The 25,271-nt window shown below is 39.0% G+C and overlaps 1 protein-coding gene across 2 annotated transcripts in view; it reads left to right on the plus strand.

Annotated features, from left to right (window-relative positions):
* Ano3 (anoctamin 3) overlaps positions 1-25,271 on the plus strand; it is a 357,658-nt gene that overhangs the window by 181,013 nt on the left and 151,374 nt on the right. For both annotated transcript variants that reach the window (XM_005401743.2, XM_005401742.1), the window contains 3 exons: positions 7,265-7,459; positions 8,556-8,627; positions 21,596-21,714. In XM_005401743.2, the coding sequence (XP_005401800.2) occupies positions 7,265-7,459; positions 8,556-8,627; positions 21,596-21,714 (386 nt within the window). The remainder of the gene's footprint in view (positions 1-7,264; positions 7,460-8,555; positions 8,628-21,595; positions 21,715-25,271) is intronic.

Raw genomic sequence — 25,271 nt, forward strand, 5'->3', positions numbered from 1 at the left:
CTTTACAGGGTCAGGGAGCTCTCTCTGTTATGTTCACTTCTATATCCTGACTGTCCGGACAGTGTACCTACCAGGCAATACTAACATACTTGTCACAATGTGAAGTTAATTAATGGATTAATTAATATGCTCTTCTTTCAATCTTTCAATTGGTAAATATTCATCTAGTTACAGTATGTGATAAACCAGTAGCAGGTACTGAATTTGTACGGTGAATAAGACTAAAATGAATCTTGCCCGTGGCTAGAGAGACCATATGTTATAAGATAATCTCACATTTAAATGCAAACATGACAAGTTCTACTAAAGCAAAGTACATGCTGTTAAGAGAAGATACAGCAAGGACAATGGATCTACTCCGGGTGAGTGTAGTTTCTAATGGGATGTTTCCTAAGGTAAGGAAGATTTTAACTGTCAAGCAATGCTTAGGTGTGATTTAGCTAAAGAAGGAAGAAACAAAGCATTCCACGAGAAAAGAGTAAGGCATTGGCAGTCCTGGGTAATTATTGCAAATTTAAAAATAGCACACAAACATCCAGATAAGATTGAGGACCCTCATTCCACTGTCATGACTTTTAAAATTTAACTTGGTATGCTTACAAAACCCTTTATGAAACCGGACCTTTTGTCTGGTCTTCTATCTTGCATTAAATTTAGTAGAGAGCTTTTCTTGTACATCCTAACACATTGCAATGGAATGAGATCAATTTTCATTTTGCAAATCATTCTGTTGTTTAAGGGCTGAGTATGTATGACTCGCTTTTGTGTCCTGTAGATAGTCACACATATAGGAAACAAAGCTTAAAGTATACAAAGGTCCATGGTTAGCTTTTTTCATATTTACCACTAAGTAATAAGCAACTTGGAGCACTTATGTAAATGTGCAGAGAGGGATGAACTTGAATTTTATTCTCTACTAGCAAAAGTGCATATGTTACTTTTTGCTCCCATGGGTTACCTTGGAAGAATCCCTCGTCAGGGATCTGCAGTTTTCACTTGTATCTTGCCATGTGTCACAGGTAGCCAATATTCCGGGACTCTGACAACTTAATGTTCCAATAGTCTCTAGCTACTATTTAGGTTTGCCTAGCAGGGCCTCTCAGCAAAGTTCTGATATTGACAAAACAGGGTTTGGGGTGTTTTTTCTTTTGGCTCCTTCTTGTTAGTCTTCGGTTTCATTGTGTCTGCACTCATCTCCCTAAAGATGTAGGTTCTGCTAGATTTCCTTCTGCCAGCTGTAATTGTCTCCAGGTCTGTACTGTCCCTTGAAGCCTAAGAGCAATACAGGTTTCTACCCCTTCTTAATTGTAAGGCGCTTCACTGACCTTTATGGGATTCTGCAAATACAGGCCACACCCTTGCTAAACTTTATGCCTTCAAGAATTCTCAGCTGGCCCTTCTGAGCTTAGTAGTTTGATAGTGACATCTTTTTATTTCCTCATTCAAAAATCATGAACTGAAAAATGAGTGAAGAACAAAGTACTGTAAAAGCAGTACTTATTTCTGAGTAAATAAAGAAGCAGTCTGTGATCTCGCTAGGAACAGAGGCTGTAAAATCTCTTTTCTGTTGTTTTTTTTTTTTTTTTTTTTTTTCCAGTACCGGGAATCGAACTCACGACCTTGTGCTTGCCAGGCAGGCGCTGTGCCACTGAGCTAAATTCCCAGGCCCTGAGACTGTAAAAGCTCATGGACCTGGTTTGCCCCAGGCTCCAACACTTGCTAGATGTGAGACCTGGACAAATTGCTGGAGTCTTTTGTGTCTTGGGATTTTCACATATGAAAAGGAAAAGTCCTACGAGGATTATTGTGGGAAATACTGGTTTCATACAGGATGCACGTGGCACTTTGTGCACACTCAAAATGATGATTTTACCACTGGAAACAACTTCCAGCAAAAAGGGTACGCTCAAGTAATGAATTAGGAATATGCTTTCAAAGAAAATAGAGCTACAGTGATTTGAACTAGGACACATTAGAAAGTGCATGCCTTTCCCCAGTGATTATCGAATAAATAAATATGCCTTGACTATAATAAATATTGTATAAATATATATATTATATAGATAAACATGCCTTGACTAATAATAGAGAAAAGTGTTGAATTTTATGAAAGTAGGAAACTTCCCAGGAAACCCCGAGTCACGTGAGTGTGGTGCTTGGATAGAACTCAGAGCCTTCACACTGAGCCACATCCCCATCCCTTTTTTCTTTTATATTTTGAGACAAGAGTCTTGTTAAATCAATTAATTTCCCAGGCTCGACTTCAACACACACTCTTCCTGCCTCAGCCTCCCAGGGTACCAAGATTACAGGCTTGTACTCCACTTCTGGCTTGTACTTTTATTTTAAAACTTTCCCTTTTGACCCAGCTGTTCCCTTTTAGGTGTCTTGTCAAAAGAGTTAAAGTCACCATACCACAGAGATACGTGCACACCCATGTTTATAGCAGCACAAGTCTTAATAGCTAAATCTTGGAAACAGCCCATATGCCCATCAGCAGATGAACAGATAAACAAAATGTGTATTTATATACAATGGAGGATTACTCCGCCGTAAAGAAGGCTATTTTTAGGTAAATTGATGTATCTTGAAATCATAATCTTAAGTGAAATAATTCATACACAAGAGTTTAAATACCACGCTGCTGCTCACATGTTGTGGTGTGACAAACCCAAAGTGTAAAATAGGACCAAAACAGAGGATAGATACTGGGAAAGAGGAAGAATTTAGTCAAGTGGGAAAGGGAATTGGGGGCGGGGGGAGGAAGCAAGGGGAAGGGATTTTAAATAAAGAGAGAACTGAAGTAAAAAATGAAAACAGAGCTTTTGTAAATCCAGAGGGAAAAAAAGGTTGAAGGGAGGGGAGGAGAATGGGAAAAAATTAAGATATGTTTTGTACAGATACAAATTCCCTATGATAAGTGTGATATTTATGTCTTGCAAACAAGTATTAATAAAATATGTTTTTAAATTTCCTTCCTATAGACAATAATTTAAAATGCATTAAGTGAGGATGTCAACTTATTATCTAGCATATTCTAGTTTTCTCGAAGAAAATTTGTTAAACCCAAGAACTATCAATAGGAGCTAGAAGGATGTCAGGATTGAGTCAGCCTCTTTCTGGCTGCGCTAACCCCGCCCCTCGTCTTGGGCCTCCTTGTGGGTGATGCATCGTGAGCTGTGCCTGACTTGGTACTGATTTGCACTGCTGGCTTCAGTATTTGCCTTCAGCTGGGAGTGGGTGATGTCTTCTGCCTAACGCAGAGGTCAGGACTCACTCAGGAAAGAACTCTCAGGCTGTTTGGAGTCACTGAAGAAATGTCAGAATGAATGAGTGAATGAAAATCAGTCTCTGAGATGTGCAAATTGGTACTTCCTTTAAATTATTCAGCTATATGGAGGCTGGGGATTTAGCTCAGCGGCACAGCTTCTGCCTGGGAAGTGCAAGGTAGTGAGTTTGATTCCCGATACCTGAAAAAAAACAAAAAACAAACAAAAAAATAAATTATTCAGCTATAAACACTGTTAAAGTGCAGCAAAAATGTGTCGTTCATGGTTGATCTTTTATTTGTAATTTTTGCGGTGGCAGGGATGGACCTCACGGTCTCCTGCATGTGAGGCAAATGTTCTATCATTGTGCTATAACCCCAGCCCTCGCATCTGTTATTCTAAAGATCAGTAGAAGAAATAAAATTTTGGGAGGTGGGTAGATATTTTTTATTTATCTGTATCAGCATAACATAGTCATTTTTTCAGGAAAACATATTCCCCAGTTTGCTATGCTTGTGTATAAAGGATTAGAATTTTTGAACTCACCTTTAGGCCTACGATTCTATATATGGATCTGTCTGCTTCACACTGCTGGGAAACTTATACCAGGTACGTCCGTGGTAATGGGCCATCCAGCACTGCGGGACATAGGAATCCTGCAGTGTATGGAACAGATTTCGGGCTTTCGGGTCCAGTGGCTATAATCTTAAAATTCAGTTCTGCGTCTTTCCTCGGTTTCATCCCACCCCAGAGTGATGATGATCCTGATTCTATTCCACCTCAAAAGGGACATCGAGGCAAGTAAACACAAGGCCAAGATTTCACGTAATGCATGCTCGGGGGGCTCAAGGTTGGCATCACCCTCCCGATCTTTCACCTACCATATTTGACATTTGCTTTCATGCAGGGAATGGCAAGGCATGTGATGGACCTGGAGCAGACCGAGGCTGGGGCACCTGCAGCTGCATTGCTCCCTCTGTGCTTTATCTTCTCTTGACAGGGATGTGCTGAGTGTTATCTTTAAGTGTCTGTGAATTTTGAGGGGAGCAGATCATGTCCTAGGAATTCCCGAACTGATCTGTGAATGCCCCATGAATGGGTAACTATAGGGCTACAAAATGCTTGGGAATATAAACTTCCATTGTGATCACTGTGTGATTTAGGGCATGTTATTTTTCCTTTTTAGTGTTTCTTTTCCCATAGTAAATAGAAATGACAGTATCTGCACCTTCATCATTGTAAAATGAAAGAAACAGGCATATTACACATAAATAAAGTAAATACAACACTGTAGGTATTCAGAGTACCCATCAATCAATAAGCAAAAATCTATATATTATACATATCTAAACCAGTGATACAAATGCAGTGCTTCACTCTGTAATCCCAGGACTCTGGGTGCCTGAGGCAAAAGGATTGCAAGTTTGAGCCAAGCCTGGGCAACTTCGAGATCTAACAAGCCTCTGTCTCAAAATAAAGACAGTAAAAATAGCTGAGCATGTAGCTCAGTGTGAAAGCCCTGAAATTAATTTCCAGTACTAGAAAAAAATAGTATACCCTCCTTAAGCATTATAGCTGGTAAGACATACATGAGAACATGCTTAATCTATGAATAAAACTTAAAACAATGAAGATTTTTTGTTTTTATTTTTTGTTGACTTATTATTTTGTTCAAAATTGAAAGCGCTGATGCTCTGTAGGACTGGCCAGGGCATAAGGAATGGGAGGCAATCCTGTACTATTCATGAAAGTGTGAAAAGATGAAGCTTTGGAAAGGACAGTGTGGCAGTTTCTACTCAAATGGCAACTACCGTGTTCTTCCACCTAGACATTTTAAGTATTTCTTACTGAAGAAATATTCAGTGTGTGGGCAAAATCATCTATAGGCATATTCAAACAATATTCCTTTAAAACAGAATTATTAAAAATATCTAAATATCCATTGACAGTGGGATATTCAAATAAGTTATGGTTTACCCATACTCTGGAATATACTTTATACTAGTTTACAGATCTTGGGATCAGTCTGTATGGATTGAAATGGGAAAATATCCAAGACATTTTAGGTGGGCAAGTGTGAGATGAGACACCCTGCATTCTTCAATAAGGGTAAGACAACTATTTTGTGTACACGCTAATACATGTAAACACACAGACAATGTCAGTAAATCAGTCTACCAAGCGCAGAGCCTGACTGGGAATGAACACTCAGGTCTAATAAGTTTCTTCCCCCTATTTGTTATGAGGTATAAAAGCTGGTCTGAATGGGGTCTAGATACAGGCCTGTCTAGAGCACTGAAGTGAGAGGAGGTAAGCTTTTGTCTTGCTTTTTTTTTGTACATGGAGCACACAGCATAAATATGCAGCTGCTTGGGAAACATGTCAATCAAGTGTCAATCAGAAACTTCACAGAGAGTGATTTAGGATCAAGATACTTTGTAAAAAAAACATAGTTATCATCCATGCAGGTAAAGGAAAATGGGAAATTGTGGCAATCAATTTCCTGAAAAGTACTTCCTTGCTCTGAATTCATATTAGTGACTTGGTTCCCTTGATTAGCAGATCGAGCTATAAATCTTTCCAAGGAAATAATGTTAACGAAGGGCCTGAGATTCCCAACCAACCCTTATTTCACAGATGTTTATGAAACAATCTAGGCACCAGGCACTGCAGTGGGCAGTGGAGACAGTGTAAAGATAACAGAACAGTGTCATGTGTCATGGGTATGTTCGAATATTCCACTCCACCAACAAACATTTGTCGAGAACTTCAGAGCAAACCAGGCCAAGACAACGCTGCCATGAACAGAAAAGGTCAGTGCCCTCAGGGAGCTCACCTCCAAGGCCAGCACACAGACTTTAACCGCTGAACAAGTAGAATGTACCCTGAAAATTACAGTTGTGAAAGGCAGAAAATAACAAGAGAGATGTGACTGAGAAGTTATGTGTGCTACAGAGAGTGAGAAATAACCTGGCATTGGTCACTGAAAATGAGAGCTGCAAGAGGGAGTAGAATGAAGTCCGGGGACAGGAATTTGCAGGTAGTTCTGTTTGAGAGAGGAGGGAGGAAAAAGAATGAAAGAAAGAGCCATTTAGGAGTAAGGAGACTGGCTACTCCCCCTCAAGATGGCTGGCCTGCGTTATGACATGTGGGGGAAGACGGGGGAAATAACAGAGACTTCGCTGCAGAGAGCTCCACTGCAGCGGTACCCTTGGTAGGAGATGGGCTTTGGGTGAGGTCATGGTCGGAAATGTGTTATCCACAGAAGTGGTTAAGCATATCAGGTGCGCTGCCTAATTAGAATATGTGCTATGAGCTGCTGGGGAGATTGTGAAGCTGGGGTGAGAGATGCTGCCAGAAATGCCAGTGTTGGGGCCTTTGAGAGTCAGAGAGCCAGGGAAAAGGGCTGACCTGGGGTTGACCTATCAGGGATGAAGATGGACAAGGACAGGACCTTGGAGGGACCGTCTTTCCTCCAGACGATCATCCTTTCTGCATAAGCAGAGCATCTTGTAGGGATGCACCCTCTCAACTCCTCCCTACTGGCCAGATTTTGTACTGTGCCTCCAGGTTACTCTCCAGGAAACAGGCATGCATTGGAGGAACTCAGAGAAAAGGCCTCTGTTCAGTAATAGTCACCTGAAGGCATCAGATTTTATTTATTTGTTGCTAAAGTGCCCAAATCATTAGGTTTATCCAAAGACAATCTGAATCATTTCTGTCATAAATCCCCAAGTATCTACTTATTTCTTCCCCAACAAACCTTTTACAAAGTGATCAAAGCTTAAACTAGAAAAGAAGCTATTTATTTCTCAGAAGGTTCGAGGAAAACGTCACATTCCCAGACAAAAGAGCAACAAAACCAATTGAGTTCTATAGCACAGGTGGTTCTTTGCAAAAGTACATTCCCAAAACAGCCATCAAAGGAATGAAATTGTTGCTTGACCTCTGCTAATTGTTTCTGATAGCTAAAACTTGCTGTTTGGGATTTGCAGGTATGAATATAAGCAAAAGTGAGATAACAAAAGAAACTTCGCTGAAACCGTCTCGGAGGTCCCTGCCTTGCCTTACCCAGAGCTATGCTCATTCACACAGCTTGTGCCAATCTACCTCCCTCCTCCAGTCAACCGAGAGTGAATCTCAGGCTCCCACTTCAGTGACCTTAATCTCTGCCGACAAAACAGAGCAGGGTGAGCAACACTTCTGATTTTCTTGTTCAACATGTAAAGTGTGTGTTCATCTCATTTCTTTCCTTCTCCTTTCTTCCACTTGACTAGTATTGATGGAAATGTGCAGGAAGGAGGCTGCCGCTGGAAGCAGACCAGCACCTTGGACACTCGGACAGGCATCCATCTGGGCCCAGTGTGTTTCTGTTCCTCCCTTGCCTTGCGAGTGGCCGGTCCCATAAGCACCTGCACGTGGTACCTGCTCTTGGCCGTGGAAGACAGACACACCTCCTGAGTCATCGGCCCAGAGGCCACTGTCTGTCTGTGTGGTTAGGAAATGCCACTCCTGGGGAGAGCTTATAACCAGTGCTCATGTGGAAGATGTCAGCAATGAAGAATTCAGTTTCCTTAATTTGTACTGACAACAGTGGGCTGGGGATATAGCTCAGTGGCATAAGCACCTGCCTGGCAAGCACAAGGTCATGAGTTCAATCCCCAGTACCGCAAAAAAAAAAAAGATATGGTTGCATGACCATGAACTGGTGTTGGCATCAAGTGTTTTCACACTAAGGCTGAACACTGGAGACAAACCGGATAGAGGCTACTTCCAAGAAACATAACTTTGGGACATATGTGAGGCACACTACTACAAGTGCCCACTCATCAGACAAACCAGTAAGCCCTAGACAACTTAAAATCAAGAGGGACATGTGATCTTGGTCCCTGTCATGTAGTAGGTAGGATGTGGTTTCAGTTCCACTTTGTTTTCAAGCTTTTTTCCTATCAGAGTTTATTCCCTTGTGAGTCCTACGGGCTGTTTCTTCCCCTAGTTAACTTGAAAATATCAACATTGTCTTTTCAATAACATGGCAAAATCACTGAATAGTTTAGTCAATTTGCAGCCATGTTCAGTAGGGAGGGTAGTAATTGCTCAACAAGATAAAGAAATTAAAACATAGCATTTCCCTTATCAAGAGTAAATTTTAAATAACTAATTTCAACTCATTCACTTAAAATATTTCTTCATGTTCACCCACCATATAAGTGCTAAACACCATGGTAAGTTTTGTTTTTATGCTTTACTTTCTCAAAACTACAAAGTTTGCTGTTATTGTTTCAGTGAACCCTGAGGAGAAGAACAAAGACTCTCTGCTCAAATGTTCCTTTGCTGATCTCAGTGATTTTTGCTTGGGTGAGTTGATTTTCAATATTTTCCTTGTCCTTTCCCTCTCTGCGAAGGTAATCTGTGGTCTCCAAACCTAAAACTTTTTAAGAAAAAAATCATTTTAGTCATTAATATTTGCTGTATGATTATACTATTCTAAGTTTATAATTGTTAAAATATTTATTACCCATTTTGAAACTCAAATAACACAAGAGGATTTGTGATAAACAGCAGCATCATAATAAAACATGTTTGTTGTTAGCATCTTAGAAATTCCTTCTAATTCTATATGAATAAGTACATTTATACTATAATTTCTACATTTAGAAAATTCTAGTACTCAATATTTGCAATGAAGGTAATACTGAGACTCTACCCTGCCCCTCTATTTCTAAATAATATAAATTTATTATCTTCCAATAAAATTTATCATTTATTAATATTGTTTATTGTCACTGTAACACTGACAGTTTCTATCATCTCTTTTGCCTTTTGATGTTATCACATGAGATTTGCTTCAGTTCAGCAAGAGATGCAATCAAGTTTTCACTTGCTGTCCTGTCTCGTGAGCAATGACTTTACACTGGGACTTTTTTTATAAATTAAAGAAAAATAACGTTGCTTTAGAGTTGACTGGAGGAACAGAATTAATAGAAAATACCTGTATAATTTTGCAAGGGGATATATTAGGTAGGCTTACAGGATCAGAGGCAGGAGAATCCACAACGACCTTCTGTGTGCTGGAGAACCAAAGGATCCAGGAGCTGCGCAGCAAAAGACAGCAGAATCTCCAGAACAAGTGGAGTCAAGAATTCCGTGCCAGCCCAGGGCCAGAAGCCTGGAAGCTCAAGGAGATTCATCAGCGTGAATCTGAAATGGAAGGCGGAGGAAACTGGAGACCTAGAGACCAACATCCAAAGGCAGCAGCAGCAGAAGACACATCTGCTCAAGAAGACTGGACCTCTTCAAAATGGGTGCACTTCCTGCTTCTGCCCCTTTTTATACCACCCAGGGTACAAGCCTATTGGTTCGTGCAACCCACAACTAGGGCACGTCTTCCCCTCCCAGTTCGATGGTCTATACATCAGTCACCCACAGGCACAGCCAGAACTTGCCTGGTACTAAGCTACTTGCATTTCTTACTACAGTCAAGTTGACACATCATGATTAGTGATGACAAACATAAAGCCAGAGTTAATCAAGAAGTAATACTAATTTGAGCGAACATTTGTTTTGTAAATCCAGAGTGAATTTATCTACAGCCAGCAGAAATTCAGCCCTAAGTTTTCAGTACTGAAAACATTATTGTTCAGGCTACATTGCCGATGTCAGATGTTCTCAGCCCTAGCTCCACGTTTACCCCTCTTGGGAGATCTCAGAGTTCCCTGTTCCACATCGAGAAGCTCAGTTCTAATTTGCCTAGAGAGTGGATGGGATATCTGTACTTTTACTGTTCACCAGATAAATAGTGCATATCCCAGGATTAAGAATTTCTAGGCTGAAAATTGCATCTTGTTCTTTTTCCAAGTATATTACTATTAAGATACTTAAACTGTTTTTGAAGTCATAAGCTGTGTTATTTATAGCAACATTCTGAATGATTACAAATTAGTCATGTATCTGATAATGCTGTGTGTGTGTGTGTGTGTGTGTGTGTGTGTGTGTGTGTGTGTGTGATAGATACAAGCTGGCTATGTCCTCTGATTAAAGGCTCTAAAATGTTCATTTCATACACAACATCAAAAGAACATTTGACCAGAAGAAGTATATTGTAACAGAATGCAAACATCTTTCTTATAAGAATTAATTCTGAAGGAAGTTGCCTTTATCACTTATTTTCTGATAAGAAAACAAAATGAAAATACCTGAAGTTTTATTTGTCCAATATATACGTACATGTGGTAAAGTTTCCATGGTATGTTTCACTAACCATTCTTGTACATTAGCAGGAGAGAATAATTAACAATTGCTGTAGTCATACAAGCCTTTCATTTCAATTGCATACATCAAATTTTTGGACACTTGTCATTCCAAGTATTAGAGGCAGTTTCTTTCTAAATATGATTAGCATAACTGTATCCCCAAACTTCACATTTCTTTTCCCATCATTGCAATGTGTCTCAATTACTCAGCCACACGAGGCATATTTATATCTACCTAAGTATTGTATCTTCTACTCAGTATTTTAGCGCCCTCCAATATCAGCCTAATATTCATTCATGTTAGAGAGATTTTCTAGCTTTTAAAGAGATTAAAACACATGTGAAATGTGAGCCGATGGCCTTTATAAGAAGACAAGGATGACTATAGTAGGACTGAGCATCCCAGGAATGTGTCTGCATCTAACACCTGCCTGGGATATATTTTTGGAGACATCCTCATATTTCTAATATGCATACTTTCATCATCTTTGAGAAGAAGCCAAACAAAATGATGTCAGATGTAACAAGGTTATAATTAAATAATTTATGAATATCTTAACAGTACATGTTCTCTTCTAAATGCAGAGCAATTATATTGGTGATATTATTTTTCCAGTGCAGAATATTAACTCTAACTCTGTATTGGGTATTGCATGGGAATCTCCAGGTAACAATAGGCTCTGATACCTAAAGAATACATCTGATTAGTGGGCTTTCTTTCTTACCACGAGCTACTTTGAGCGGCCCCATGAGAATATTACTACTATGGCAACGCTGACTGCATGCAGTCGATGCTGCATTGAGGATTGGCCTTTTTCATTGTTCAAAGTGAGAGCAGTAAAGAAAGGACTATTCTATTGACTCAGAGCAGAAGTTTCACGAAGGCTGCCTAACAGAATGTGTGTACCTCACCGACGAAGCCCTGCTTTCCCAGCCAGCACGCTGGTCAGATCTGCATTCTTGCATCCAGAACCAGCTGTGTGACTATCATGTTCCTTAACCTCTCTGAGCACCAGTGATCTCATTTTCAAATTAAAGCCAATGTTACATGCTTTGTAGGATTTTTTAATTAAATTAAAAAGAGTAATTTCATCACAGTTCCTACCACGTCACACAGATTCCACAAATATTTGTTCATTGTTTTATAATTTACTTATTTTGCTCACGTTTCACACCAAGTTCTGCTGCATCCAGTAATTTACTGAGCTCTTTCCTATTGTGTTTTTCCCAGCTTTATCTCACCCAAATCTCATAACAGTCTTCTATGGAAGGCTGTATTACCAGACACTTTACAAATGAGGGGGAGCTGATTCTTCCGAGACAAAATAACTCACCACGTGCTACGTAGCTGGCCAATGTGGAACACAGATTCCGACCCTGAAAATCATGGTCCCTAGCTTTCTCTCCTCGTCACACAGCAGGCATGGAGGCTTGTGAGGTGAAAAGTGGCTCGTGATGTCCACAGACCACGAGTTCTGTAAGACATTAGGAAGTGTCAGGCTTGAACCAAGAGATGGGGAAAAGTTGCTGGGTGAAATGTATTTGGGAAATAATTGGTTAAAGGAGTGAACTGAATTGGGAGATTTCATTTTTTTTTTTTTTTTTAGATTTTGCTTCGTTTTTTTCTTTTTCTTTCCTTTTTGATTGACACTTCATAGCTCTTAATTACACTTGCACAGAGCAGGTTGCAAAGATAGAGTATTATTCCACCCTGTAACATCTCCACCTAGACACATGTGCATGCAACACACACACACACACACACACACACACACACACACGGAATCACATGAAATCATTCTACAAAGTCCTGGTCCATGTGTGTTAGGGTTTATATCTAAATATCCCCCCAAAGCCTCTTAACCCCTCTTAACCCCTCAGGTGGGGATTTTTGGAGGTCATTGGATCACAGGGTTGTGATTCCCACCAGTGCATTTGTCTCCTGATGAGTTTCTGGCTAAATGGACTTTGGGAAGAGAAGCCTTGTAGGAAGAGGTGGGCCACTGAGGCGTGGCCCGGAAAGCTGTGTAACCTCCTCCCCCTTTGCCTTTCTCTGCTCCCTGCCTCGGTGCCATGAGCTCTTTCTCTTCCACCAGGCCTCTCTGCCATGCTGCCCTGGCTGGGAGCCCACTGGCTCTGGACTGAATCCTCCACAAAATATGAACCAAAATGAACCTGTCCCCTTTTCAGTTGCGGGAGTCAGGTACCGTGTCTCAGGGATGAGAGAGTAAATAAGACAGCGTGACCGTTATTTAAAAACCCTTGTGCAGTCCTAACATTTCTTACTGATTCTGGAAAGCCCGTTATCATTGCCCTCACTTTTTTGTTCTCAGTGTGCTGTAAAATGAGAACACGGACACCACATTTCCACATCAACAGTCTGCACTCTATCCTTGATACATGTCCTAAATGCGTGTCACTTAGAAATTAAGTACACAGGTCTTATCAAGACCCACATGATCCTAGTTGAAAACAATCAGAACAAACATTTATCTGATCTTGTTGTGAGATCAGCACTTTCCTGAGTGACTCCCTCCTGCTGGAAGTAGAAATTTAGGTGTGTGTTTACTTTCTGTCAGCATGATGACAGAAAGTGATCGTCTAGCTGGGTGTCATATGTGTGGTTCCTGCTTATTGAAACTATCAGGGTCACCCGAGTACACAGTGATTTTGCTTTTATTTTGCAGCATCCAATAATCTTCACTAATTTCCATTATTTTCCCATCAGTATTTCACATTAAGGTGGTATAAGAAACAACTTCCTATTATAATGAAAGAACATAATTTCCCCAGTCCTGATAACCTCTGGTCAATGTAAATCTTTTCAGTCGCTTACTAAATGCGTCTGATAAGTCCTCTTGGCTCAACATCCAAAATGCACTCAGAGTCCAACCACGGCTCTCCACTGCACGGCTCTGCCCACTGCTCTTGGTGACATGGAAACTTCTTAACTTTTTTACTCACCCAGACTCTTGCCTTCTTGCAGCCTGCTTTCTGCACAGCAGCTACAGGAAATTTAACTCTTTAATAAGAGTTAAATGAAACCTCATCATTTCTCCACTCAGGTCTCTCCAGGGTTTCCCATTAAATTTAAAATTGAAACTTCCCGTGACCTTTGCAGGTCCTGGAGCATCTGGGCCATTTCCAATGCTCCGTCTCACTGCATCACTGCAGCCCACCCAAACTTCTTGTACTTCTTGTTCATAATAACTTTAAATTGATCCCTGCACTGGACACTAAAATAAACCAGATACAACCACCTTCACTTTACGTGCCCTGATACAGATTGTTCTTTTTTACTGTACTCATTATTGTTTAAAGTTATGTGGTTTATTCTGATTCTCTGCCTTTGTATTTCCACAGAAAAGAGACCTTGTCAGTGTTATAGACACTTATAGCCCCAGAATCAATAAGAGTACCTGGCATGTAGTAGGGACACAACAAATATTGTAGGATTAGTGACAGGACCAATGAATGGGTGTATGGAAGAACCTACTACACACACGTGTAGCTGTGGGAGGCTGCTCTGGAATTCATCCATTGCTTTGCTGTCTGTAATGCCTTTTATCGCTGAGATTTCTCATGTGTTAGAAATCAGTGTCATGTTAATTTTCTCATGGCATACTGCCTTGATTACTTTTCTCTCATTGCTGAAACAAAATACCCAATGCCCAAAATTGAGAAAGGAAAGGATTATTTAGATTTCAGTTTGTGGGGATTTCAGTCTATACTTGGCTGGCTCTAAGGCAGACTGGCACATGGCAGAGGGCAACAGTTCATGGCAGCAGCAGCAAAAGTAACAAGAGCAAAAAAGGGAGGAGCAGTAGACAGAAAGCCTCTTTCCCTCCCTTACATTGTGTGCAGGCTACCTGCCCTAGGGTGGGTTTAGCACTCACACCTGTAATCCCAGCATTGGACCATGAATCAATCATAAATTCTAGAAGCCCACTCCACGACTGTATGAGGCTTTGTGGGGACATCCAGACACAAACTGTGACACATATGATCCTCTTTTTCATGTAATCTGGGTTGACACATCATTATGTAAAGCACTCAAGGGTCACCAAACATCATCACTCTTGTGAACCAGGAGAATTCCTTGTCTTACCTTATTCTTTTATGAAGTCCTCTCTGATGGTCTGCAATGTAGATGTACCTTTCTGTTATCATGGACAGTAATTTGGTAGGATTCTATTCAGGCTCAGATCACTAGCTGATGGTAATTGTTATTTAAATCTATCTTATTTATGTTATATAGTGTACACTATCTACTCAGCACTATCTACTCAAATCAATGATTTGAAAGAAGGATAAATGGATGGAAGTATGGATGGAAATAGAAGGATGGATGGTGGGGATGGATGGTGGATGGATGGATAGGTAGTGAATGGATAGATGTATACTGGATGGGTGGATGGTGGATAGATGGTTAGATGTTGGCTCAGTGGATGGATGGACCATGCATAGACAGTGGATGGATGCATGGTAGATGGAATTAACACTGGGACACTGATGCAACCATGATAGTTTATCTTCAGGATTTGCTTAGCTGTTGGGGCTTACTGGGTACAATTTCATCAATGCTCTCACTGGTTAATAATAAAGACAGGGTTCGTGACAAGTAGGCACATCTATTTGGAAATGCTCCTTCAGTAATAACACCGTACAACAAAGTAACAGCGTGATACTTTATAATAAAGAAGTGACAAAGAAGGCTGGTGAAGCTGGAATAATTGGGAATTGGAATGTATGTGCACTAACCCCACAAAAGGATCATAAACATTCGGTAATGAAAGCATGCACAACCCTCCCCCAAAGGAAGAGGATCAAGGGGTAGAAGGGGAGGGAAGGGAGGGAAAGAAAGAAAGAAGGAACGAAGAAGTGTTTGAACATGGGTCAACTCCACACAAGGAATGAAACATTATGTATTACACAATGTACTAATAAGCTAAAATATTTTTAAAAGACAAAAAAATTACACTCCCAGACCTAAATTAAAAGTATAATCATGACCTTTAAGGTATAAATTGTGCTGTATTGGTCAGACCCTTTGAGGTTTGAATTGATGCAGACTTGCAAATAAAACTTAAGACAATGCATTCTCTTCTCAGGCAACATAATCTTCATCATAAACCATACTATGATGATTTAAAAATGAATTTGTATGTTAGTTTTTTAAAATTATCCATTTTCACATTCATGATAATTACATTGTTTCTTATGCACCTAGGCTTTAAAGTGGAAGATTCTTTCTTTTGGTCCCAAATTACTTTTTCTGGATTTCAAAATGCTACATTTGTGAGTTTAAACAAAGGAAATGATTGTGTATATATTTAACACTTTAAATGTTCAAGTAGGTTTGCACATATTATTCCAGTTAATCCTTGGAACTAGTCCATGAGAAGATTTTATTATCTCAGATCTTGAGATTACAAAGCTCTACCACCCAATCTTGTGAGTACAGATTTTCTTTTTTTGAATTATGATTTCAAGAGCATCTTTAGTTGTGTTCTTGAAACCTATTACCTAAGTTTATTCCAAAATTGTACTAAGATTTATAGTGGTACAGGAAATAAACATAATATTAATTGCTTTAGAATCTTGCTGGTAATCAGTGTCTTTATTTAAAATCAAAAATGCAAAGAAATTCATGTACCGTAATATGGGACCATCTTTGTTTTCAATCCTTGGTCACAGTGCTTGTTAACAGAAAACTAAACGTTTTTACTAAATTCATCTTACTGTTTATCACTTGTCTGATTACAACATTTATCTTTAGAATATTAACTTCCACCATTATGAAAGTTGAGATCATAGATATCCATATTCATAATCTAAAATTTTTATTCAATGAAAACTAAATGTTTTACTAGATTCATCTTACTTTTTATCACTTGTCTGATTACAACATTTATCTTTAGAATATTAACTTTCACCATTGTGATAGTTGAGATCATAGACATCTACATTTATAATCTAAAATTTTTACCATTTTTATTCAATGAATACATTAAAATGTGTATGGATCCCAGTTTGTTTCTCTTGCATTTGTAAACATCCTGTGACTTCACGGTTTCCAAAATCATCCTCTCTCTACATTGTTGCTCAGCAGTCCGCTTTGTGGGAAGCAGTGCTCGTGCATAGTGGTTAAGAATATAAGGCTCAGAGTCTGACCAGAGAGGCTCTCATTCTGCAACACACAGGTAGTGAGACCACAGGGAATTGCCTTCCTGTCCTCACGGTGAAAATGAGGCTAGTAACAAATTCATTAACCAATACATGAAAAACGCAATCGAACAATCTTGGTTGAATTCCTAGCATCCTGATTAGTGAAACTCTGTATTATTTCTAATTTTTTTATTATTTTTTATTCTCTTTAATTGTCTGATCAATCTTGCATTCTTACATCTGGCAATCTTACATCTGGAATCTTTAACTTAGTTAAAGACAACAATAGGTAATATAACAACCATTGTTAGCTTCCTATCGTCTTGTTTTGAAATGCTGCATAGTTTTTATTTTTGTGGTGTTTTGCTTTTGCCCTTGTTGTTGTCAGCGCACCCTCGGTCCCACCATTCTGTAATCTCCCTCCACCGTCCCAGTCAGACCCACATGCTCCCTCCCAGCATTTCCAAGAGCTCCCCACTCGTCGTCTTTCCTCTGTGCGCTCCGTCTCTGGCCTGGGTGCTCATCAGCGAGTGAGTTTGTCCCAGTCTAAGAGGGAGGGTGTTACTCTGCTCATATTCACCCACTCGCTCCCTGTTTAATGAGGAACAAAAGCCACAGCCCACTCCCTCCACTCCAGTTCTAACAGGAAGTCACGCCACTCCTCCCTCGAGCCCCTCCGCAGTGACACTAATGTTGGCCGTGGCCCAGCAAGGTCAGCAGGACCCCAACCCTGCATCCCCTGCATGGCCGCACCCTGGCCCACAGCCGTCTGCCGCAGTGGTGCACATTCCTCCTTGTCATCTTCGTTCCAGCATTAACTCGGGACCCACCCTTAAGCAGATTCTTTCCCTGCAGCTGTGATTTTTCTCCCTTCTCTCCTCTACTTTTCTCCACTGACCACATCGCCCTGCTGATAAATACCTATAAGGTGATATTTGTTCTTTTTCTAACTTCATGACTGTTAAGTTCAAGAGCATAGGAATTCTTGTCCCTTGTGTTTTCTATTCATCCCAGCTAGAATAGTCTCTCTCTGCTGCAGAACTTGTGCATTTATTAAATGAGAAACGGCACGTAGCACCTGTTTGCCATGACGAAATGATCAGCAACCCGCAGAGAAACACACAGTCGTAAGGAGTCCTGGGCATAAACTATTGCGAGAAATAAGCAAGTATTTTTCAAAACATAAACATGCAAACTACTTTAAGCCCTGCTTATATTCACAAAAAGCATTTGTTAAACCACTGAGAGCTATGATTTCTGTGATAAGATAAATATGTGTCCTTTTGCATAATTTCCAGACAGATAACAGTAAGAAAAGAAAGCATTCCTAACAATGAGAGAAATTTTTCTTTTATTTTTAAAAATTTTTAGAATTTACTTTAACTGATACATAAAAATCATAAAAAATTTTACAAATTCATGGAGTACCAGGTAATGCTTTGTTACATATACTGTATGCATTGTGTAATGTTCAAATCAGACTAAATGCAGTTCATCATTTATTTACACTGGGAATGTTCAGAACCCTATCTTGTAGCTTTTTTACCTGTAATCACCTGAGCAACCAGAGTTTCTTGCTTTTCACTGTAACTTAATAGTTACTGATCAGCACCCACTTCCCAACCTGCCCCAAAACACTCCTCAGCCTCTGATCACCACCACTCCCAGCTAAACTTTTAGGAAATTTCCAGTCGTTTCACTTAAGAATAAGCTTTCTTTCTCTCTCTCTCTCTCTTTCTTTCTTTCTTTTTTTCTTTCTACTTTCTTCCCTTCCTTTCTTGTGAGAATGTGTCTTCTAAAAACCAAGTGTTGCTGGACTTTGTATTCAAGTTAAATGTGTGATAACCTGACCATGGTCATGCATCCCTGCATTCCTTTCTACTCAGCAGGCTGAAGTAGGAGGGACATAAATTCTGCTCATCCCTGGGTAACTTGAGGAAACCATGTCAAAAATAAAATAAAAGGGGCTGGGGGAGCTCAGTGGTACAGTGCTTGTCTAGTATGGTCAAGCCCCTTGAGTCGACACCTGAATGCATAAAACAAACATTTTACTCAAAGTGAACTGGTAAGAAGATACTGGGCTCTACACTAATTTTCTCTAATTTCAAAAGAATTAAAGGAGAAAAAGGAAGAAAAAGAAGAGAGATAGGAGGAAAACAAGAAGAAAGTAGTGTGATGGAATTAGCAAAAGAAAATCATGAGCTATAGTTGGGCCTGTGGGCAGGGAAGACAGCAGGAAAAGTTCTAGAAAGCCCTTGTGAATTTTTAGTGCTTGACAAGTCTCTCAAATGGGTAACCTTTCTCCAATGAGATGATGGTATAAGGGTGTTTCTGTGTAAGAATATTTATAGAGTTAAGGGGAAAGAAAGGAAAAAAATAAAACTCAAACCAAACTAAATAGCAAAGAATCTGCCTGAAAAAGTGGATTAAGAGTGGAATAAAAAGTTTAAATGAGGTGGAAAAATGGTGAGTTTGATTTCTTGTGGTCCATGGAAAGTAAGGGGATCCGTTAATATAAATTGTTATTTTATTTTCGTAAGCGTTAAGTTAGTATCAGTTAATCTCTAGTGTTGAAGCCTCCTCCTAAAATTCTCTCACAGATGAAGACAAGAAAGGGCATTACCTGGCTGGGAAGTGGCAGACAGAGGGTGGGAGACGACCCCTCCAGGCCGCCTGGCCAGGCATAGCTTCTGGTCGCAGACACCATCGGCCTCTTGCCATGGAACCACTCAGGGTTTCTTGCTTGTGGACTAAGATCATGAGAGAAGAAAGGATGGGTGAGAGTAGGGAGCGGGGAAGGAAAGGAAATAAAATAGAAACACTAAGCAACCCAACAGCCAGGCCTCACCAACTGCCATCTGGAAGACAGTGCAGTCCTGGTAGTGCTTTCAATGAGCCAGCCCCAGAACTGCAGAGTATTTCCTGCTTCCGTGATAGCACGAGGCAAGTCTAGCTTTTGCACTTGTATTTTGTCGCTGCTGACCTCCCTGCCCCAGTGCACCAGTGTGGCTCACTGCCCGACCTCCTGAGGGTTTCACTCGCATGTCCTGACAGATCTCTGTGTGAGGGTGGCTGCCCCGCCTACCTCTCATCCTTCCTCACTGCTGCGTTTTCCTCCGACACACTGATTGGTACACTCATCATGATCGTTGTTTTTGCTTATTTTTAAAAAATTACTCCTTTTGTTTCTCGAATGTCAATGAAGGCAGGGTTGTGTTTTTTGACTGCGTTTTCAACGTTTATGAGTGTCTTATACATCATAAGTATCTAATAAACAGTTGTTGAATGAATGAAATGTAGTTTGTCTAAACTAGGGAAATGTTACATTATATTTGCAAACATCAGCTTGGCGTCAGATGTGCTGTGGTTTTGGATACATCGCTTACCAGTTTGTTGACAGTGATGCGTTACGTAGTTTCCTGTGCTTTAGATTGCTCATTATTAAAATGTACACGAGGGGGCTGGGGATTTAGCTCAGTGGCAAAAGCGCATGCCTGGCATGCGCAAGGTCATGAGTTCGGTTCCCGGCACCGGAGAAAAAACAAAACCAAAAAAAATAAAAAAATAAATAAATAAATAAATAAAATGTACACGAGATCATATACCCCTCATAGAGTTGTTATCAGAGTGACAGAAAAGAATGCAGGGGATGTTTCCAGCATGAACTCACCAAATGTTAATTTGCAATCAGGGTCAGGTATGGAGAACTTAGATAGGCCCATGAAATGCTTAGAACATTTTAACATAACTGGTTCCTCGTTTCATCCAAAGATATAAAACAACCTGTAAAGGATCTTAGTTTATACTATTACTAATATGATACTCCTAGCTGCTCTAACATAATATATCCTGCTATAGCAGATTCTAACCACTACTAGTAAAAAAAAACTAATGCATATTTATTAGGAACAAGGTTGTCTTTCTTCCTTAGGAAAAGTCAGTTAATTGAATTCTCCAAAGCAGAGAGCCATCCACGCCAAAAGTCATATTTGATGGGTATGAACAGATTCAGCAACATAGCTCTCATGAAGACACTCTGACTTCTTTGAAGAGGCTAATTCTACAGCCATCTGGTCATTTTTTTGTTGTTGTTTTTTTTCTGAACTCACAAACTTGCACTTGCCAGGCAGGTGCTGTGCTGCTGAGCTAAATCCCCAGCCCTTATCTAGTCATTTTTTAATATGAGGAGATACTTGTTTCACACAGAATATGAGTTTTTGTGAAGTGCATTAACAGTTCTGGCCAACTACAGCCACCATAGAGGTTTCCTATCTGACACTCTTTCATATTGACTATAGCTTACTGGTTAACGATAGGCATCTTTATATTTAATTGTTATTATAGTGTCTTATATATTTTCTAATGGTAGCCATCATTTTGCAATGTTTTCTCCCCTTATGTGGCAGATGCAGTTTTAATCTCTTAATTTTTATCTCTCCTGCAATAACTTCAGCATGTTTTCTATGCCCCCGCCTCCGGATTTCTTATACCCTTCCACCAAATTCACAGTTTTAAAACTTCACAACTTTAATGACAAAAATCTAAAGATTTGTGCAGGTATTAAGTGCTTAAGAATACTTTTTTATTTTTGTAAATATCTTTGTCTTTAATAGATGTTGTGTCTAATACAGTCTTCATGGTTATAATTTTGTTTTCACAAAGTATGATCACATTAAACTGCACATGTGCATACTGCTTCAGAAAGTTGCAGTCAGTGTGCCGTTTAATGCAAAAACAGATGAAGCTTTCACAGGATTGCCCTTTGGGGGTGACTTAGTGTTGGATGCATCCAGGGAAATTACACATAGGTAAACCTAGAAAGAGCATGCAAATGAGAGATCCACGCTTTCAGTGGGAAAGAAAGAAGAAGGATGAAGGTGGAGGTAACTTTCTTCTCTTTTCTAGCCCTAGGAAAAGACAAAGATTACATGGATGACTCAGAACATGCTAATTATGACCGGTCTCGGCTCATTAAGGACTTTGTTACCAAAGATAAGCCTGAATCCAAGACAAAATTATCCAAGGTAATGCAAGTTAAACGATCGATAAATCCCTTTCAGATGATAACCGTTGAAACTTTTAAGTATTCCTCTACATGACTGGTTTCATGCTGGAAAATATAGAAAAATAGGGCTCAAAGCTATATATCATATTCATTTTATTATCAAAATTAGTTTTTCATTTCTTTTTATTTTAAAGAGAATAAAAAATAATTTAAAAAGATAAGAAATGATACAGAACTTCACTAAACAAGATGGTAGGAACTCAACAATGGTTGTAATATTGTATATTGTTGTCTCCAAATTAGTTGTTCAGATTACCAGATATAAGCATGCAAAATTGGTCAAAAATTATTTTTATTTTAGCATATTTAAAGTTTTTCTCTTTTATTTTTAATTTTCATTGATATATCATATTTTTAAATATTAATTGGGTATAATGTGATGTTTCAATACATATATGTATTATAAAGATCAAATCAAAATAATAACATATCCATCACCATCAATGAGTATGTATCATTTCATGTGGTAAGATCACTCCTAATCCTTTCTTATATTTATTTGGAAGTATATGTTAGTTGCTTTCCTGACTATGGATACCCTGTTGTGCCACAGAGTACCAAAACTTATTCCATCTATCAAACTGCCACACTCTACCTGTAAAAAAGAATTTTTAAAACATTTAATGTCAAATGTAAAATTAGGTAGTAACTTTCTCATTAGGGTATCATTTTTTTATTTTTCATGCTTTGGGAAGGTCAGTAATGTGTAATATGAGTATAGATTTTAGTATCAACTGGTCAAAGATTTCAAATCCAATTCTACAATTTTTTTTTTGTTTTTTTGTGGTTTTTTTTTTTTTTTGGTACTGGGAATCAAACTCAGGACCTTGCACTTGCCAGGCAGGTGCTTGTGCCACTGAGCTATATCCCCAGCCCCAGTTCTACAATTCACCAATTGTAATAACCTGACTACTGACACCCACCAAGCCTTGTTTCTCTTATCTGGAAAATATGAATCCTGTTGTTTGCTTAGGAAAATTCCTTGAAAACAAAATGAGATAACTTTGTAAATGTGCCTATCAGGTCTCAAGTGCTGACTGTAGGACAGGCACTTGTAATGGTTTAAGGTTGAGAACTACACGTTGAAATAAGACTTCAGCAACAAATGAAAAACTGCACTGGAGTACACCTTTAAAAGCCCACTGCTCCAACAGTCTCACTGTTAAACAAAGTGTTTTTGTGTTCTCTTCAAAGCCTCTGACTGTGACCCTCCAACACCAAATACCAAATTGCAGCTACTTTTTCTTACTACATTATAACAGATTCCTACTGCTCTCCCGATGCTCTCCAAAATGATCCTTTCTCAAGCGTACCTTACATTTCCTGCATCTTTTTGGTTGAAGTGGGAATGCTTTTGTAAATAGAAATTTGGATACTTTCCACACAGAACAAATAATATGTCGGTGGTCACTCCACGCATAGCTAACAGTCAAAGTCTTGAATATAATTTTCTCAGTGAGGTTGGATTTTGTTTGGATAGATTAATTTTATAAATTCCTTTATTAATCACCATCAAATTGTTTATGAAGAAGAGTGACAGAATTTAAATACCACCAGACTATCAAGGAGGGTGTCATTCTTTAATAGACGTCGGGGAGATTGTTTATGGAAAACTGCTTCATTCCTGTTTGTCTTGGTTTTTGTTAAAGAGGTCACTGTTCTGTGCCAGTGATTCTAGATTGCCTTTGCCAATCAGGGGTTTACCTCCTTAGGTTCACTTCTTCTCTCTCCCTCTATTTGATGAACATAAATGATGTTGAGGTAGTCTTCTCAGTCTGCAAAATGTTGTATTAACTGAACTGATAGAAAAGGTTATAATACAAATTGAAATGCTGTCCATGAAGGTGTTTACAGCCCCAGCCAGAAGACAAAAACAGTATGCTTCAAATAACTGGGAAATGAGTTACATGCATCATTTTGCTCTTTAGAATTTTCACCTTCTCAACAATGTTTGCCACCATTTCAGTTTTGTTCACAAATAGCTATCTCAAGTCTAATTTTCTCTAGACTTGAATTTTAGAATATTGAAGTTTAAAATAATTAGTGGAAATGGCATAGTTTTATTTTAATATTAAAACAGGAGAGTATAGTAACAGATCACTGTATTTGGATAGACAGATGTCCTACTGAATCTGCTTAGCTTGCAACTCTTAGACTATTACACTTCTCAAACCATAGAAAAATATCTTGAGTCACTCAGGTGATTCAACTTTGAACTTATATCAAAATAGTTTCACTTGTATGCACTTCATAGGTTAAAGAGCAGCACAAATTCCATTCAAAAAATAGGTTCCATTGTAAAAACCAAGCAATATTTGAAAGCTGTGTAGGCAGACACCTCGCAAAGCTTCTCTACCAGTGAAGGACCAAATAATCAGCTCAGGAAGTTCTCTTGGTGTACATTTTTCTGAGGGGTATGGTATATGTATATTTCATGTATATATATATATTTACTTTTCACAAAACTACTTTCACAAAAGGTTTACTTTTTCACAAAAACATAATTCCAAAGGGACCATTGCAGATATGATGAAGCAAGTTTATACAGAGGTAAAAGGAGGGAAGTAGGACTTTAAAGGGCAAAAAGAGTGTCTAAAATGAACAAAACAGTGACTGATGACAAGTATTGTATCAAAGAAAACAATAGAGCAGTGTTGGCGAACCTGTGGCACTCATGCCGCAGCTGGCTGTTTGTATCACTGAAAGCTCTATAAGAATCACCAACACCACTATAGAGCTTTCTAATAAAGTTTGCCATCAGCTGTTAACCAGGACCATTGGAAATAACTCCAAATGGTCCAAGATGGTCTCTTACTTTAAATATATGCTGAAACTGTTGAACTTATCAAATGTAAAAGCCAATAAAGAAATCCAGAGAGGCACTGGACTGCTGAGTACTGTGAAGATGGATTCTGCCTATATTTGAAACTTTGCTTTGCCAACCATTGTGTGAGCATTTCCTGAGTGATACCGAATCGGGGTGATATGTATTTATTCTAATAATGTGTTCAAAACTTAGGATGATTTAAGCTAAGTACATATACATATGACTGTATTTAGTTTGAAGATTAATCCAGAGAAAAGATAATGTCTTTGTGTGTTCTTCTTTCAAACATGAACTTCTAGCATATATTATTTATACTGAAGGTTTCGTATCTTAGAGATCAAAAAAAGCATCTCCAGTATTGATTGATATCAAATATTATGAAATGATACTAATAACCTAATTGAATTGATTGAGGTGCTATTGCAAAGCTAGATATTCTAGGACAGAGAAAGAGGACAAATGCTGGAGAGCTTTCGCAGTCCAAGTCCTGGGATGTGATTCACGGCGTAGACTTTGCATCAGTGCAGAAAGCTAAAAGGCTCTGAGAATTAGAAATGACACTGAATAAGAACAAATCTGAAAAAAACAATAAAAAATAAATTAAAAAGAACCAAATCTGCATTCAACTAGCCTTAAGCTTTAAATTGTAAGTTACATTTAAAGATCTCAGACATAATTTGGTAGATAGA

This window comes from Chinchilla lanigera, unplaced genomic scaffold, assembly GCF_000276665.1.
Source record: "Chinchilla lanigera isolate Chin_1 unplaced genomic scaffold, ChiLan1.0 scaffold00075, whole genome shotgun sequence".
NCBI classification, from domain to species: domain Eukaryota; kingdom Metazoa; phylum Chordata; class Mammalia; order Rodentia; family Chinchillidae; genus Chinchilla; species Chinchilla lanigera.